The 12,943-nt window shown below is 41.0% G+C and overlaps 3 protein-coding genes across 6 annotated transcripts; 1 reads left to right on the top strand and 2 right to left on the bottom strand.

Annotated features, from left to right (window-relative positions):
• Window positions 1–1,169: 1,169 nt before the first annotated feature.
• LOC124487895 (mediator of RNA polymerase II transcription subunit 26-like) lies at window positions 1,170–4,715 on the bottom strand. 4 transcript variants are annotated; one of them, XM_047050272.1, is made up of 4 exons: window positions 4,645–4,715; window positions 4,357–4,464; window positions 2,934–3,011; window positions 1,170–2,848 (listed from the first exon to the last, which is right to left on the bottom strand). In XM_047050272.1, exons 2-4 carry the CDS (start codon window positions 4,426–4,428, stop codon window positions 1,178–1,180), a joined length of 1,821 nt encoding a protein of 606 aa, XP_046906228.1. In that variant the 5' UTR covers window positions 4,429–4,464; window positions 4,645–4,715; the 3' UTR covers window positions 1,170–1,177. The 4 variants fall into 4 exon arrangements, with proteins under 4 accessions (XP_046906228.1, XP_046906231.1, XP_046906227.1 ...); XM_047050275.1 differs by having other exon boundaries at window positions 2,934–3,008; XM_047050271.1 differs by having other exon boundaries at window positions 4,357–4,709.
• An 804-nt stretch (window positions 4,716–5,519) lies between these two features.
• On the bottom strand, window positions 5,520–6,915 carry smim7 (small integral membrane protein 7). The gene is made up of 5 exons (XM_047050314.1): window positions 6,810–6,915; window positions 6,509–6,550; window positions 6,359–6,417; window positions 6,194–6,284; window positions 5,520–6,014 (listed from the first exon to the last, which is right to left on the bottom strand). Exons 1-5 carry the CDS (start codon window positions 6,833–6,835, stop codon window positions 5,999–6,001), a joined length of 234 nt encoding a protein of 77 aa, XP_046906270.1. The 5' UTR covers window positions 6,836–6,915; the 3' UTR covers window positions 5,520–5,998.
• Window positions 6,916–7,542: 627 nt separating this feature from the next.
• Window positions 7,543–11,710, top strand: tmem38a (transmembrane protein 38A). Its single transcript, XM_047050279.1, has 6 exons — window positions 7,543–8,021; window positions 9,425–9,581; window positions 9,778–9,962; window positions 10,148–10,235; window positions 10,606–10,723; window positions 10,923–11,710. Exons 1-6 carry the CDS (start codon window positions 7,898–7,900, stop codon window positions 11,124–11,126), a joined length of 876 nt encoding a protein of 291 aa, XP_046906235.1. The 5' UTR covers window positions 7,543–7,897; the 3' UTR covers window positions 11,127–11,710.
• The last annotated feature ends 1,233 nt before the right edge of the window (window positions 11,711–12,943 follow it).

Genomic DNA, 12,943 nt, shown 5'->3' with positions numbered 1-12,943 from the left:
CTCCTTGCAGTTCTTCGTTTGTTGACTGGTTTCTCATGGAAGGAGTGTTTCTCACCTGCATGTTATGATAGACAGCCTACATACCTAAGGCACACCTGAGAAATGTTACATATTTTCTTTCAATATGAAAGTACTAAACAGTGGACAAACATGGATAGAACATTGAGATACATGAGTGATAACCAAAATACATATGAAGTGCACTGAAGACATTCTCACAATTTCTGCATTTTTTTTTTATTAACACATACCAACATGTCCAATTGAAGGACTAAGTAGCAAATATTTTCTCTTCTGCATTCAACAGAATATGAAAGGCTAATTTCTGTACATTCACTAAGGCTCTGTTTTAGGGAAAACATAGGTTTCCATAAGGCAAACAATATCTAAAGGAATGGTAACAAGTATATTTCCAGCATATAAACAATTTATTTTTAGTTTTCCTCACAGTACAAAGTTGCAATGTTGTATAGCATTATCTGTGTTGCCTTTCAATTCATATTTTACAAACTAAAAACATGAGTGGGAAAAGGCAAAGAAAAGGAAAATGCTGCTTCTAGATCACATTTCCAAAAGTAATTTTTCAGGATGTTTTAATGTGGTGTTCAGGCCACGGGGCAAGAAAACAGTATGGCAGTATGGAATGATAATACTGCAGGAAGAAATCAAAAAATTTGTGCAGAACACAGGTTAACCATTTCCAACAAGCAGAGCTAAGTAAATGGATCTCTTTCTCAATTACATTTCTGCACATGTATGTAACAAACAAAGAGAAGAAGAAAAAGTCAAGATAAATAAGTTCATACATGGTAACCACACCGTTCTGTTTCACTTGCCAGATTGTACTGTACCCGCCAAAACACATTGCTTACTTCAAGTTACTAGGCACCTTTAAACATTGGCAGATAATGCATAGCCTAACCCATGTCACACAAAAGGAAATGAGAGAACTGTGATTCCCACAGCCGAGCTGCCTCCCACCCAACACTGATCTGTCACTACCTTTACTGGTGGCCTACTTCCCGAAGCCTCTCTAACATCAACAAAGGAGTGCAGCAAAGGAGTGACCACATCTGGTTTCTCTACCTGAAAACTTGCCTTTGCATAGTCTTAACCTTGCTCTCTCGTTGAGGTACTCATGGAGGCTACTTAGTTCCCGCCCTTTAGAAAGGAACTCTCAGTCCAGACAGATGTATGGTAGTATGTTCAACTTGCTCTCATCCCCATGTGGGTCTAAGGATATGCACTCTGTCCAATTATACCACTTGTCCTTAGTGTCATAGCATCCATTAACCCCAGGCCAGTGCTCTTTGTGTATTCTGACAAGGTCTTCACTTGTAACCTCTCTGTCGACCCCAGGTAACTGTGCATCTGGGATAGTCGGTGCCAACGTATGCTTTTTCCTGGCCTCTTTCACATGATCTTCCTCTTGTTTTAAGTACTCCGTCATGAAAAAGTGTGCCCCAGGGGTTTGAGCCCCAGAGGACGTAAGCACATTGCTTTGTCGGTTAAGGTAGGACTGGATAATTTCGTTCCTCGACAACTCTTTCCAGTTGGTCTGTTGAAAGGGACTAGGGGTAACAGGGAGATTCTGTGGACAGGGGCTTGGCTTAGGCGTTTCGGTCCTGTGAGGCTCTAGAGGAACAGGCGCTGGTGTGACCTCTGACTCCTGGTAGGACTCTTTGTGGGATAATGGTTTGATCTGCCCCGTTACAGGGTCAAATGTAAGTCTTCGGTCTTTTAACCTGACTGGTTTTGTGCTCTCTTCCGTGGGCTGCCCGTCTAAGTTTACAGTGTAGTCTCTAGGCCTATATTTATTTCTTTTTTTCTTCCCTGTGATGTTCACAGAATCATCATCTTCAATTTTAACCCCTTTGCTAAGTGACAAGGATTTGGAGTTGTGCAGAGTCTCTACAGGAGAGCTAGATATGCGATTGCTGTGCTGAAGGTGTGGGTCTGAGTCTGCCAGTCCTTCCCAGTGAAAGGAGGACTCGGCAACGGGAGGCCTATCTGGGTGTGATACCTGGACACTCTGGGTTAAAGGCTGTGGAGAAGGCAAAGGAGAGGACCCCATCCCAGAAAACGTGGTGCTCTGAGTAGGACTTGAAAGGGTTGATACTTTGGGCGCAGAGAGTGCAGGTTGCCTTGCAACCAACTCTTGCTTGGAAGTTCGAGGACTATGCGAGGAGGAACGAGGACTCTTGGGTTGGCAATGCCCTCCTCCCGAGGCAGCCTGCTCCAATCTGGCCTGCTGCTGCAACACTGCTGCTTTCAGCAAGGCGGAAGTGCTAGGAGGTTTGCCAAGTCCTTGTGAACTGGGGTGAGGTTTGACAGCATTGACAGGGATTTTGTTTAGTCTGTCGCTCTCAAGATGCTCAGCGACAATATCTTTGTCCGACGGAACATCGAACATGTCCGTAAAAGCCTCCGGCCCACCTATGATTCCATTGGTTGGTCGTGAGGAGTTGTGCACTTTGTCATTGGCAGTTGTTTTTGGAATTTTCACTGGCAAGTGCTGTCCGTCCCTCTGCTCCCCTTTCCGTTTTCGGTTAGCTGACTTCTCAGTTTTGGGGGAGTAACAGTTGTTGAAGTCGTTTCTGTTCTTGAGCTCTGGGACCGTTTTACCTGATGGTGGAGTGGCAGCTGGAGGGGAGATGTCTGTTCGGCAGGGGTAAGTGCCACCATTGGCAGAGCCTGGCATGTTTGAGTGCCCTTTAGATGACACCTCGCTCTGCCCTGGCTCAATCAACTTTTGCCAGTTGCGCAGAAGCTTCTTGGCCCGCTTGGCAAGGTCCTCATCCTTCGTCTTTTTCCTTACGTCATTGATTAGTTTCCCTAGACGGGTTTCCTGTAAACAATTTCAAAAGAAGGTTTTGAATCTCCCAACAATTAACAAACAATCACTTTACAAAGCAAACATACTGGAGCCCTACCTCCAGTGTTTCTTTGGTAATGGGATATTTCTCCAAATAGGAGATGACTTCCATGACGGCCACCATGTTGCAGATCTGCTGGAAAATACACAAGGACTCATGTTAAAATTATGCATTACTTCAATTGCTTTACAAAACCCCCCAGTTCAAGAACTTTTGAGGTTAAGAGTTCATGCAGAATTTGAATGAACTTTCAGATGTGCAGCTGTCACATGCTGGGTTTGCCAACCGATTGAAGTTTCAGACTCGATATGACAACACATGCAAATTGAACATTCATACCATTTTCAATAATTAGTTTTAGGCCTGAAATTATAGTCAAACATTGTTAAATACATCATGTCACACAATACACAATGCCTCTTACTAAATTAGCAAGATCTAGGCCTTTTACTAACATGTATCGGATAAAACAGAGATGGTGTCAGGACTTATGCAGTTGCACAAAATGCATTTGGTCAATTGGGCTCTCACGTGTGTCCTATCCCTAAATCAAGCAAGATATCTGTTTCGTTAAAATGTCCATCTTAGTTTACAGGTCAAACATATTTATCAAGAGACAGGAGTGTCAGAACGACATTTTCATGAAACAGCTGGATGTCCACTAAGGCATGACTCAGACCGCTTTGATTTATGCTCTGTATTCTTTTAATGTTTGCTGGCTAGCTAGCTGTGTTGAATATACTTAAGACATGGTACCGTGTCTATACCAAAGTATATTGGGGGAAGGGTAAACAGTTACACTACAAAGCTAGATAGGAATGTAACCAACAAGTTAGCTTAGCATCGAAAGCAATTGACAGCTTTATCAGAAGTCACTTGCCTCATTTTGAATATATGTATACGTTTAGGAGCTTTCTGTCCGATACATAATACACAAAATGTGTTTGGTGTGCTGAGGAGTGTCGTTGACGGGCAGGTCCTTGCAGGTGGCACCAACTAGCCTGTTAACATTAGCTAATCATTGGCTAACAAGGACCATGGCGACACGGCAGCTAACGTTAGCTAGCCATAATTTAGCTTACATGCTTTCAAGCTCACAGTCCGTTAGAAAGTACATTACTGTTGCTGCTAAATAGCCAGAATAACGTTGCTATACAGCAAATGTTAGTCATTTATAAACTTAAAGGATCATTAGCTTGTCAAGAAACTATTCCTGCTAGGTGTCTACCTTGCAAGCCAGTAATATTATTTAGTTAGCCAGAGCTTTCTTAGCACTAGCTACAGCTAGCCTAGCTAGCTAACTTAGCTAGCTCACCTCAGCGAGTTATAGTGCTTGCTAGTACAGCGCGTAGTGCTTGCTAGTACAGCACCGCTAACTTTGAGTCAACACCTCGTTGCGAGAAACATGATGGTGGGGAGTGAGAGAAAAGACAAAGCTAGACAGCAACATACACGACTCACACAACTACTCACTACTCACATTGCTTTGGCCATCGATGGCCTGCAGCAGCCGGTCTCTCATCTGCTGCGGAGTTGCAGTAGCCGCTGTCATTGCCTGGCAGTGGCGCGGATCAGTAGACAGGAGATTCTAAAGACAGAGACGGGTGGTTGACCGTCGACACTTAAAGGCCTAAGGACAGGTAATGCGCTCGTAAATCAAGCCCCATGTTTACATGACGCATACTTGTTAGTTCATGCGGTTGTTAAGTTCAGCGTGATAAAGATATATAGAGAAACAGATTCTCCAAACGCTCATGCGTTCGGCTACCTTCTCGGCAGTAGCCTGCGGTCTGGCCTTTCTCAACCATCGGTATCTCCCTCACACTCAAGGTTGCCAGGTTGTGTGTATAGTATCCCGCGAACAATGTCTGAAACCCCCGGACGTACCATACATTTATTGGTAGCATTACCGACATGTTCAGTTAGTTCAAAACGTTAACATATGTATATATCTACATTTTTACATATATTACTTTACGTCGGAGATATACTTATCATGTAGCGCTGTTAGTAAACAGACAAGGCGATGCTACATTTAACTGGTTATTAGAACAAATCAGATAAAGATACCCATGATTCGATAATGTTTTATGTTTGGCATCTTGCCATTACAATTTTTTGTCCAGACTCGGAGAAAGTTGGGTTTTGTGCATTAGTAGCCTACGGTTTGATTTATCCATTAACGTCTTTCACCATTTTTTATTTTGTGCCAAACCTGGCAACCAATTTTCTATATGTTTTTGTGAATCGGTCTCTCAAAGCATTTTGGGAAACTGGACAGTCCTTAACTAAATACTTGCCAAGGTTTCCTTCCGTCACCCCTACCTTTAAGGAAGAAACTGCAATGGAACACTTAAATAACGCTTTATCGGTCACCTTAGTGAGGAATAAGAGAAGCATTTACTAAAAGCACCACGCACATCATAACTGCCTTGAAAGCACAATGAACACAGTACTATGAGCTAGAGCTCATGGTAGTACTTTTATTTATTTAAGATATACAATTACTGGATGAGCAATACAAATGTATGTTCCACGTGTAGCGTAGTATGTATTGGGACTCTCATAATTCCGTCAGAACATGTTATACCAAAAAAATAGTTTGGCGTTTAATGGAAGCTGACATGAAGACAGAAGTGAATATAGATTTCAGAGTAAAAGTTTATTATACAAAACTGGACCATGGATAACGCAACAGTATCCTTTGGTGCATTTAGGCTATACAATGAAGTCTGACTGCATAAGCCTTTGCATGGGAAAAGGCTAAAACAATACGAGAAGGTCATTATTGTCATTATCCTACTATGTTCAGAACGTGAAGACAAAATATAAAATGTATGAACTTGGATATGACTGTGAATAAGCCAAAAAGGAACGTAACATTCCTTTTGTTAGCATTAATGACTATTCAGAGTTGTAACAAATAACAAGTCCAGGAAATGGCTAAACATACAAATTCCACAAATATATTTGTGTGCACTGTGATATATTACAAAGCAACAGGCAAGGGAATAATGAAGCAGGAAAATGTACAGAACGATTTAGCATATCCAATCCCCACCATAGATGTGTAATTTAGATGTGTCGTCTCTCTTTTGGGAAAGCCTCGTCAGTAAAGGAGATCATGATCCAAATAATCTAATAAAAAAAAACAGGAATCGTTAGTTTAAAACAGCATAGCCTACTTCAGCTATAGAACTTGGTAGGCACACCAACATGAACATTGAAAATAGTTAAATATTTAACCCATTATCTCAAAGAATTGCAAAATCTCGCCACTATTAAATATAAATCCAATGTCAATAACAGATACTTACACAATCATGCAAAACATCATAAAGATATTCCATGATGCAATGAAGATCCGAAAGTATCGTAGACTGAGCAGGAACTCCCTGATGTTGTCACCTAGAGATTGTATAATTTAGAGAAGGTACAGTACAACATGTTACATACAATCCCATTAAACAATCATACCACACCTGTCGTTGGTCTTCTAGGCTCATCTCCAAATCCGTGACTGCCCGTGTCCTTTCTCTTCCTGCAAAAAGCAACGAAAGCCCAAATATTTAATTTCCAACCTGATCATTTAAAGCCAGATAGATAAAATAATAAAAGTCCAGGCTACTCACAGCTTAAAGTTTAGCACAGCACCAGCGTTCATGAGCAGGGTCCTTCAAATGAATACATAGTCATAAATAAGTATATTTCACACAGTCCAATAATATCTAGCTAGAACACTATGTTGTTGACAAACCAAACGATGACAGCAATGTTCGCTAACCTAGATAGAATGTGGCTAACATGTTCAATAGCTGGTTAGCAAAAAGATATGGCTAACGTAATCATAGGTTAGGTCGTTAAAGAGGGATCATTTTCATTGATGTAATTAGCTCGTCAACCACTTTTCACATAAAAGATCGCAAATATTACCCAAAAATCAAGAAATCCCCAATCATTTTGACACCATTAGACCCTGACACTTAACAGCACTTCCGTATACGCAAACATAGTCAAAAATGGACAAATAGCAGATGGGTTTGTTTTGCTTTGACCAATAGGAGTGCAGTATTCTGGTGCTCCTCTAAGCCTTCCATTCTGGCTTAGCGTTACACGAGGAAGCCGATGTGTTCAGCAAAAACATTCCTCCTGGAAGTGCAGTTTTGTAAAATCAGAATAGTACAACGTGTTCGATTTTTGTCGGCCCTAGGCGTCCAACGGAGTAAACAAATCATTTGTTCACGACTCGAGTGCCACATGACCATACAAATTACACAACATTAATTGACCAAATAACCTCTGGATATGACAAAGAGGACAACAAAGATAGAACTTAGTTATAGTAGTCTACATGAAACATTAGCTACATGAAAGATATGGGCATACATGAAATATATATACATGTTATTTCAGATTTCATCTAACCTGATTCCAAAAAAACAAAATGACTGTTGTTAATCTTATAGGCCTATGTATTTTTTAATAGGTTAGGAATTGTCCTTTACTTGCACCTTACATAAACCTAATAGAAAAGTTAAAGTATTTATTTTGTTGATGTTGCTGTCCCAGCATTAGCCCAATATCTGATCATTTTACAATTCAAGATTGTATTATCGCTCGACATTCAGATCTACGCAAGCCAATCAGTTGCGCTACGGACATGCGCATCTCGACGCTGCCTGTTATATTCTGAACACCTTTGTTATATTTAATGAAATATTGGTGATATACAGTTTCCCACTTTCATGGTAAATTAATTATTTGAAACCGGACTCTTTCCGACTGCATGTGAAGAGTCGGTTGACAAGCTTGATGGATGGAAAGAGCAGTTGGCACAGAAAAAACGCTCGGACGAGAACAAATTATAAGGGTGTGCAGATGAGGTGTATTAATAGGAAGGCTAGAGTGTCAGAGTTTTTACTCGTGAAGACAGGGGACGTCGTGGCGAGTCGCCGGGCAAGGGCCATTCTAATTGCGCAGTGTCAAAAAAATACATGCGGTAGTATTTTAAATCACGAAACATGGACATGTTGGAAGGCCTGCATCTGGGCGATTTAGCCCAATCTTTTTCTAAAATGGGAATGTTTCCAGTTTTTGATGTTGCTTATTACATCGTATCCATACTGTACCTCAAGTATGAACCAGGTTAGTGGAACATTTAATCTCTTTCTGTGTCATTTAACCTTTTTATGAAAATAATAGGCTAATGAAGCCTGAAGCCTACATTTATGTAGACATTTTAAGTAGTCGATAATTAGGACAAATGGGATGAGCTACTTATACGTGACCAAATCAACAGACAACAACCTGTGTGCTGAAATCTTCTAAATCAAATAGAACTATTCATGCACTCAAGCCAACGATCTGACCTATATGTGAAGATGCCAAGATCTGATATCAAATGATGCCTTTTGACGTTTCATTTGAAGACCAAATATTGAAGTTGGAACTTTTCATCTAACTTCCCCATTAAGATTGCGCATAAATAAATCATCTCAATAATTCGTCTTAATCAGCTTTCTTGAATGCCTCACATTTTCTAACACTTAACCCCTTATTTTATCGATGGAGTCTCAGAAATGAAATCTGAGAGAAAGCCTGTGCATACCAAAAGCTTTGGCCACCAAGCAATAAATAGAATGTCTTTATTTAGCTGTCAGTGAGCTTTATGGCATTTGCCATGCTTCAGAGCATGCATGTTCACCGACCACATCATATTATAGCCTAGTCTTTAGAGTTTATGTATATTTTCTTACTTTTGTTAATGTTGAGCATCTTAAGAAAGTGCTCTATTAGCCAATGGTCATGAACTTTAAGATGTAGGGATTCTTGATCAAATTAAATGTATGGATAAAAGTTTCAAATCTATGTACCAAACTACACATTTTTTTGTAAAAGGAAACAAACCAGGGGTTGCTCCCAGCTAGGTGTCCAATCACACAAACAGACCAGTGCCCGTTTTAAATGTCAGATTTAAATTCTCTTAGCTATAGTTCTGCATGCATATGTCTCTTTCAGTAGACTTCCTGGTTCAAGCTGTTTAATGAAAACCATTTAATCGATTGGAATAAAGGGGGGTGTTCGGGTCAAAGTTAAAGCCAGACCTGACAGTTGCGAGGCAAGAAAAGCAATACAGCAAGATTTATTTTTAGGTCACATTTCTTGAGATCAGTTTTCTGTCAGCCCTCCAGCTAATCATTCCTCGACCCCAAATCCCACCTGTTCTTGGGGATCTCACAGATCTGGCACATTGGGTGGTGACTCATAGATCCAGATTTACTCTGGGATGTTCCGTTATAGTAAAACTTGTATTGTAGTAGTTGTCTAGATTCAATATGTCCTCTTCAACCAAAATACATAGACTTGGACAGGTTTCCATCATGATAAGACATTGTGAAGAGGTCTGTTTAGTTGAACATAAACTGTAAATACCTACAGTTTCTAGAAAATATAGTACATATGAAATGTCACAGTCAACAACAAAAAACATCTTGTGTGTCACAAAGAGTTTAGATGTACAAAAGTCAAACAGGATTTGTGGTTTGCAGGGTCAGTGGAGGTGTCTCGCAAGAGCCCCGTGGCCTCTTGGCTCTGTGCTATGCTGTACTGCTTTGGTAGCTACATCTTAGCCGACATCATGCTTGGAGGCTGTCCCCTCGACTACTTCCAACACAACAGTCACATCCTTCTTGCCTCATTTGTCTGGTAAGCTCCTTTTCAAAGTTGTGAGTGAATTCCATTGAAACAAGTAGCAAAACACAAGACATTTAGAAAACAAGTAGCTAAGTACAATTTCCCCCCCTTTCAATATCTATTTTTTCCTCTTTCTTTCCTCAATCTCTCTCTCTCTCTCTCTCTCTCTCTCTCTCTCTCTCTCTCTCTCTCTCTCTCAATTCATCAGGTACCTCATCTTTTACTGCCCATTGAACCTCTTTTACAAATGTGTGGCTTTCCTGCCTGTCAAACTGGTGTTGGTGGCACTGAAGGAAGTGGTTCGCACTCGTAAGATCGCAGCAGGTGTGCACCATGCCCATCATGCTTACCACCACGGCTGGATCATCATGGTGATTGTAGGCTATGTAAAAGGTTGGTATCTTAAAACAGGAATTCCCATGATCACAACTGCAAAGATTAGCCTGTGCCTCGTGATGGTTCTACTTTTTAAAAGGGGGGGATGGGGGGGCGAGAAAGGCAAACCCCAGATAAGACCAGTGAAGCGAGTGGCAGACCTTTGTCCTAATAATTTGTACTTTCTATTTATACCCTCACAGGGTCAGGAGTGGCTCTCATGTCAAATTTTGAGCAACTGCTGCGTGGTGTGTGGAAGCCTGAGACCAATGAAATCCTGAACATGTCATTGTGAGTGTGTTTCCCCTGAAGGCGTTAGGCTTGATGGTTGCCTTGGATATTTACAGCTGTCTGCACAAGCATGCGGTGTTAGAGATGGCTTGTTACAAAAGCTGCTCCCAGCTAGAATTAATGGCTGTATTTTTAAGAAAAGGTAGGGTTCAAAAACTATTTGTGTATACTGCATACTAGTATATGCTGAAGCAAAGACTGACATCCCTGCAACCTTTTATTAAACACTGAATCACAGCTCATGTCAACAGATTAGGTGAAGTTATTAGTAATATTGAGTGAACTATCTCTTTAAGCAGGCAATATCAGTGTGCTCTCAGATGTTTTCTGTGAGTTTTGGGATCAACCCAGTATTAATTTGTCTCTCCAGCCCTACTAAAGCCAGCCTGTATGGAGCCATTCTGTTCACACTTCAAGAGACAAACTTGCTTCCTGTGTCTAAGGCCACCCTTATCTGTGCTTTCACTCTCTTCATGGCTGCTTCCAAGGTAGGTCCTTTTTCATAGGAAATGTAAGTCCCCTAAATATAACAAAACCTTTAACAACACACAACCACCTGCTGAACTCTAGTAGACTTGATCTACTTTGGTCTATGTCCACGTATATACTCTTTACAACCAAAGGGGTGATGAAATACATGGAACGTATGTGGAATGGCTTACATTTTTCTTGTTATTTCCTTCCAAGGTATTCATGACAGCCCGCCACTCCCATGGTTCTCCTTTCGCCCTCATTGAGTCATGGGTCTGCTACCTGCTCTTTGGCTCCGCCCTGGGTGGCCCTGAGGAGGATCACCACGCTCCGGCCCCTCCCCCTCCTTCCTCGCCAGTCAAATCCAAGGAGGAGCTGAGCGAAGGCACCCGCAAGAGGAAGTCCAAGAAAGCAGAGTAGAGCTCAGAGTCTACTACTGGAAAAGGGGGCTCACGCCCCCCCACACCATCCACAAACTGCATCTGAAGTCCCCACATGGTCCAGCAATCTTTTTAGATAAGATGGGGGTCTCCCATTCCTTGCTGGGGAAAGGGGCTGTTTGACGTCCATCAAACAAGGCCCTTTCTATTGAGGCAAATGGTGCTTTTATGTATTACTTTGTAAGGGTATTCTGTAAATAGATCACCAAAGTTTCAAACTTAAGATTTCAACCCCCGCCAGTACGTATCTCATTATTTATTTGTGTATTTATTTTTCCTCAATAGATTTCTGTTACCGTGTGCAACAGCATGTGGTCAACAATGTGAACAACAAGGAGTTACTTAATTGCTTTAGGAAGGCCTCTGTTCAAAAAGTGCTTTTGCTTCCAGTAGTCAGTGGCTTTGGTTTATACCCATTAAAACTTGCAACAGTATAACATTAAGCACAAAAGGGCAATCAGACAATGTAATGTGAATCGAGCAATATATGTGAAGGAACCATAGCTGCTTTTTACATGAAACTTTCTAGAAATCAAATCTTTTAATAAAGGCGAAACAAAATTACTTTCATGTTGTTGCATCAATTTGTTTAAATGTTGATAAATGTAATACTCATTTTCTAAGAATGTCCAGTAAAATTTGGGAGGTTAATCTGGGGTCATGTTGCTGGGACGTTTCGGTACCCCCTGCCCTACTAACAAACATTTGTATCACGGGTAATAAACTGAGACTGATGAACTTTACGGAAGGTCGTGAACCTTGATCCCTTGACCTTACAGTTCGCACAGCAGTAGAAGTGATTACTGACCAAGAACAAGCGTTTCCTTTCATTTCTCTCACAGAAATGCTAGCTTGTTCGATATTTTGGTACGTAACCGCCTACACTGTGTGTGAAATGAAGCCATAAGTGAGATTTTGAAGATACCCGAGACGAAGTCTAGTGTATTCTCAATTACATAGATGGCCCATAGATGGAATGAATGTTTAAGCACACAAATACAGTAACATTGTTTCAACCAACAAGAATGCAATTGCCAGAAATTTGTCATTCATGACCTACAGTCCCTCCAACAGAAAATACACATTTGCCAGTCACATTCAGGAAGTGACAGATTCCACCAATAAATGCATACCCAAGCTGACAATAGATTTTGAGTGTAAACAGTTTTACACCTTAGTTCCCTCGTACGATATTTACAGGAAAGGGCAGACACATTTAAAAAATAATTTGTCTGACAGAAGTCTAAAAAGGTTTTCCTTTTGCTTTTCCAGTTAAGGGCCATAGGAAGGCTTCTCCCATGCTGTGGGCTGGGCAGGGAGAGAAGATACAGATACTGGAAGTTTTAAGCACCAATCAAGGTGCACCATACCAAGACCTCGGGGGTGCCTTCCTCGGAATGCAACCAACATCTGCTGGTTCCATTACTGGCAAACAAGACACAAAACATACAAACCAATATAGGCAAAATGAGTTTCTCAGGAACCTTTCAGGGACTTGTAAATGACTAAGAAATGACTTTAGAAATGTAAGAAATGTGTGTAATTACAGTGTTTGATGACATCTATGGTAAACGTGGAAATATGTTACACTCACTGGAATGAGTGTATACAATAGGTAGGGTAAAAGGAAACAAATCAAGCTTAGAAAATAAAATGATTCTCCATTTAAAGTACCTCTTGGTTCTTGACCGGTGTTTAATCTTAGTCCAGGAACTCTGACCGATATGTTAGACTCACTATGGAATTTGAGTTTAACAGTCCGTTCTAAGTCAAAACCAGTGTGGGTTTGGCAAGGCA

This window comes from Hypomesus transpacificus, unplaced genomic scaffold, assembly GCF_021917145.1.
Source record: "Hypomesus transpacificus isolate Combined female unplaced genomic scaffold, fHypTra1 scaffold_107, whole genome shotgun sequence".
NCBI classification, from domain to species: Eukaryota; Metazoa; Chordata; class Actinopteri; order Osmeriformes; family Osmeridae; genus Hypomesus; species Hypomesus transpacificus.
Note: the sequence above shows the minus strand (reverse complement) of the source record. Positions and strands in the feature narration are given on the sequence as shown.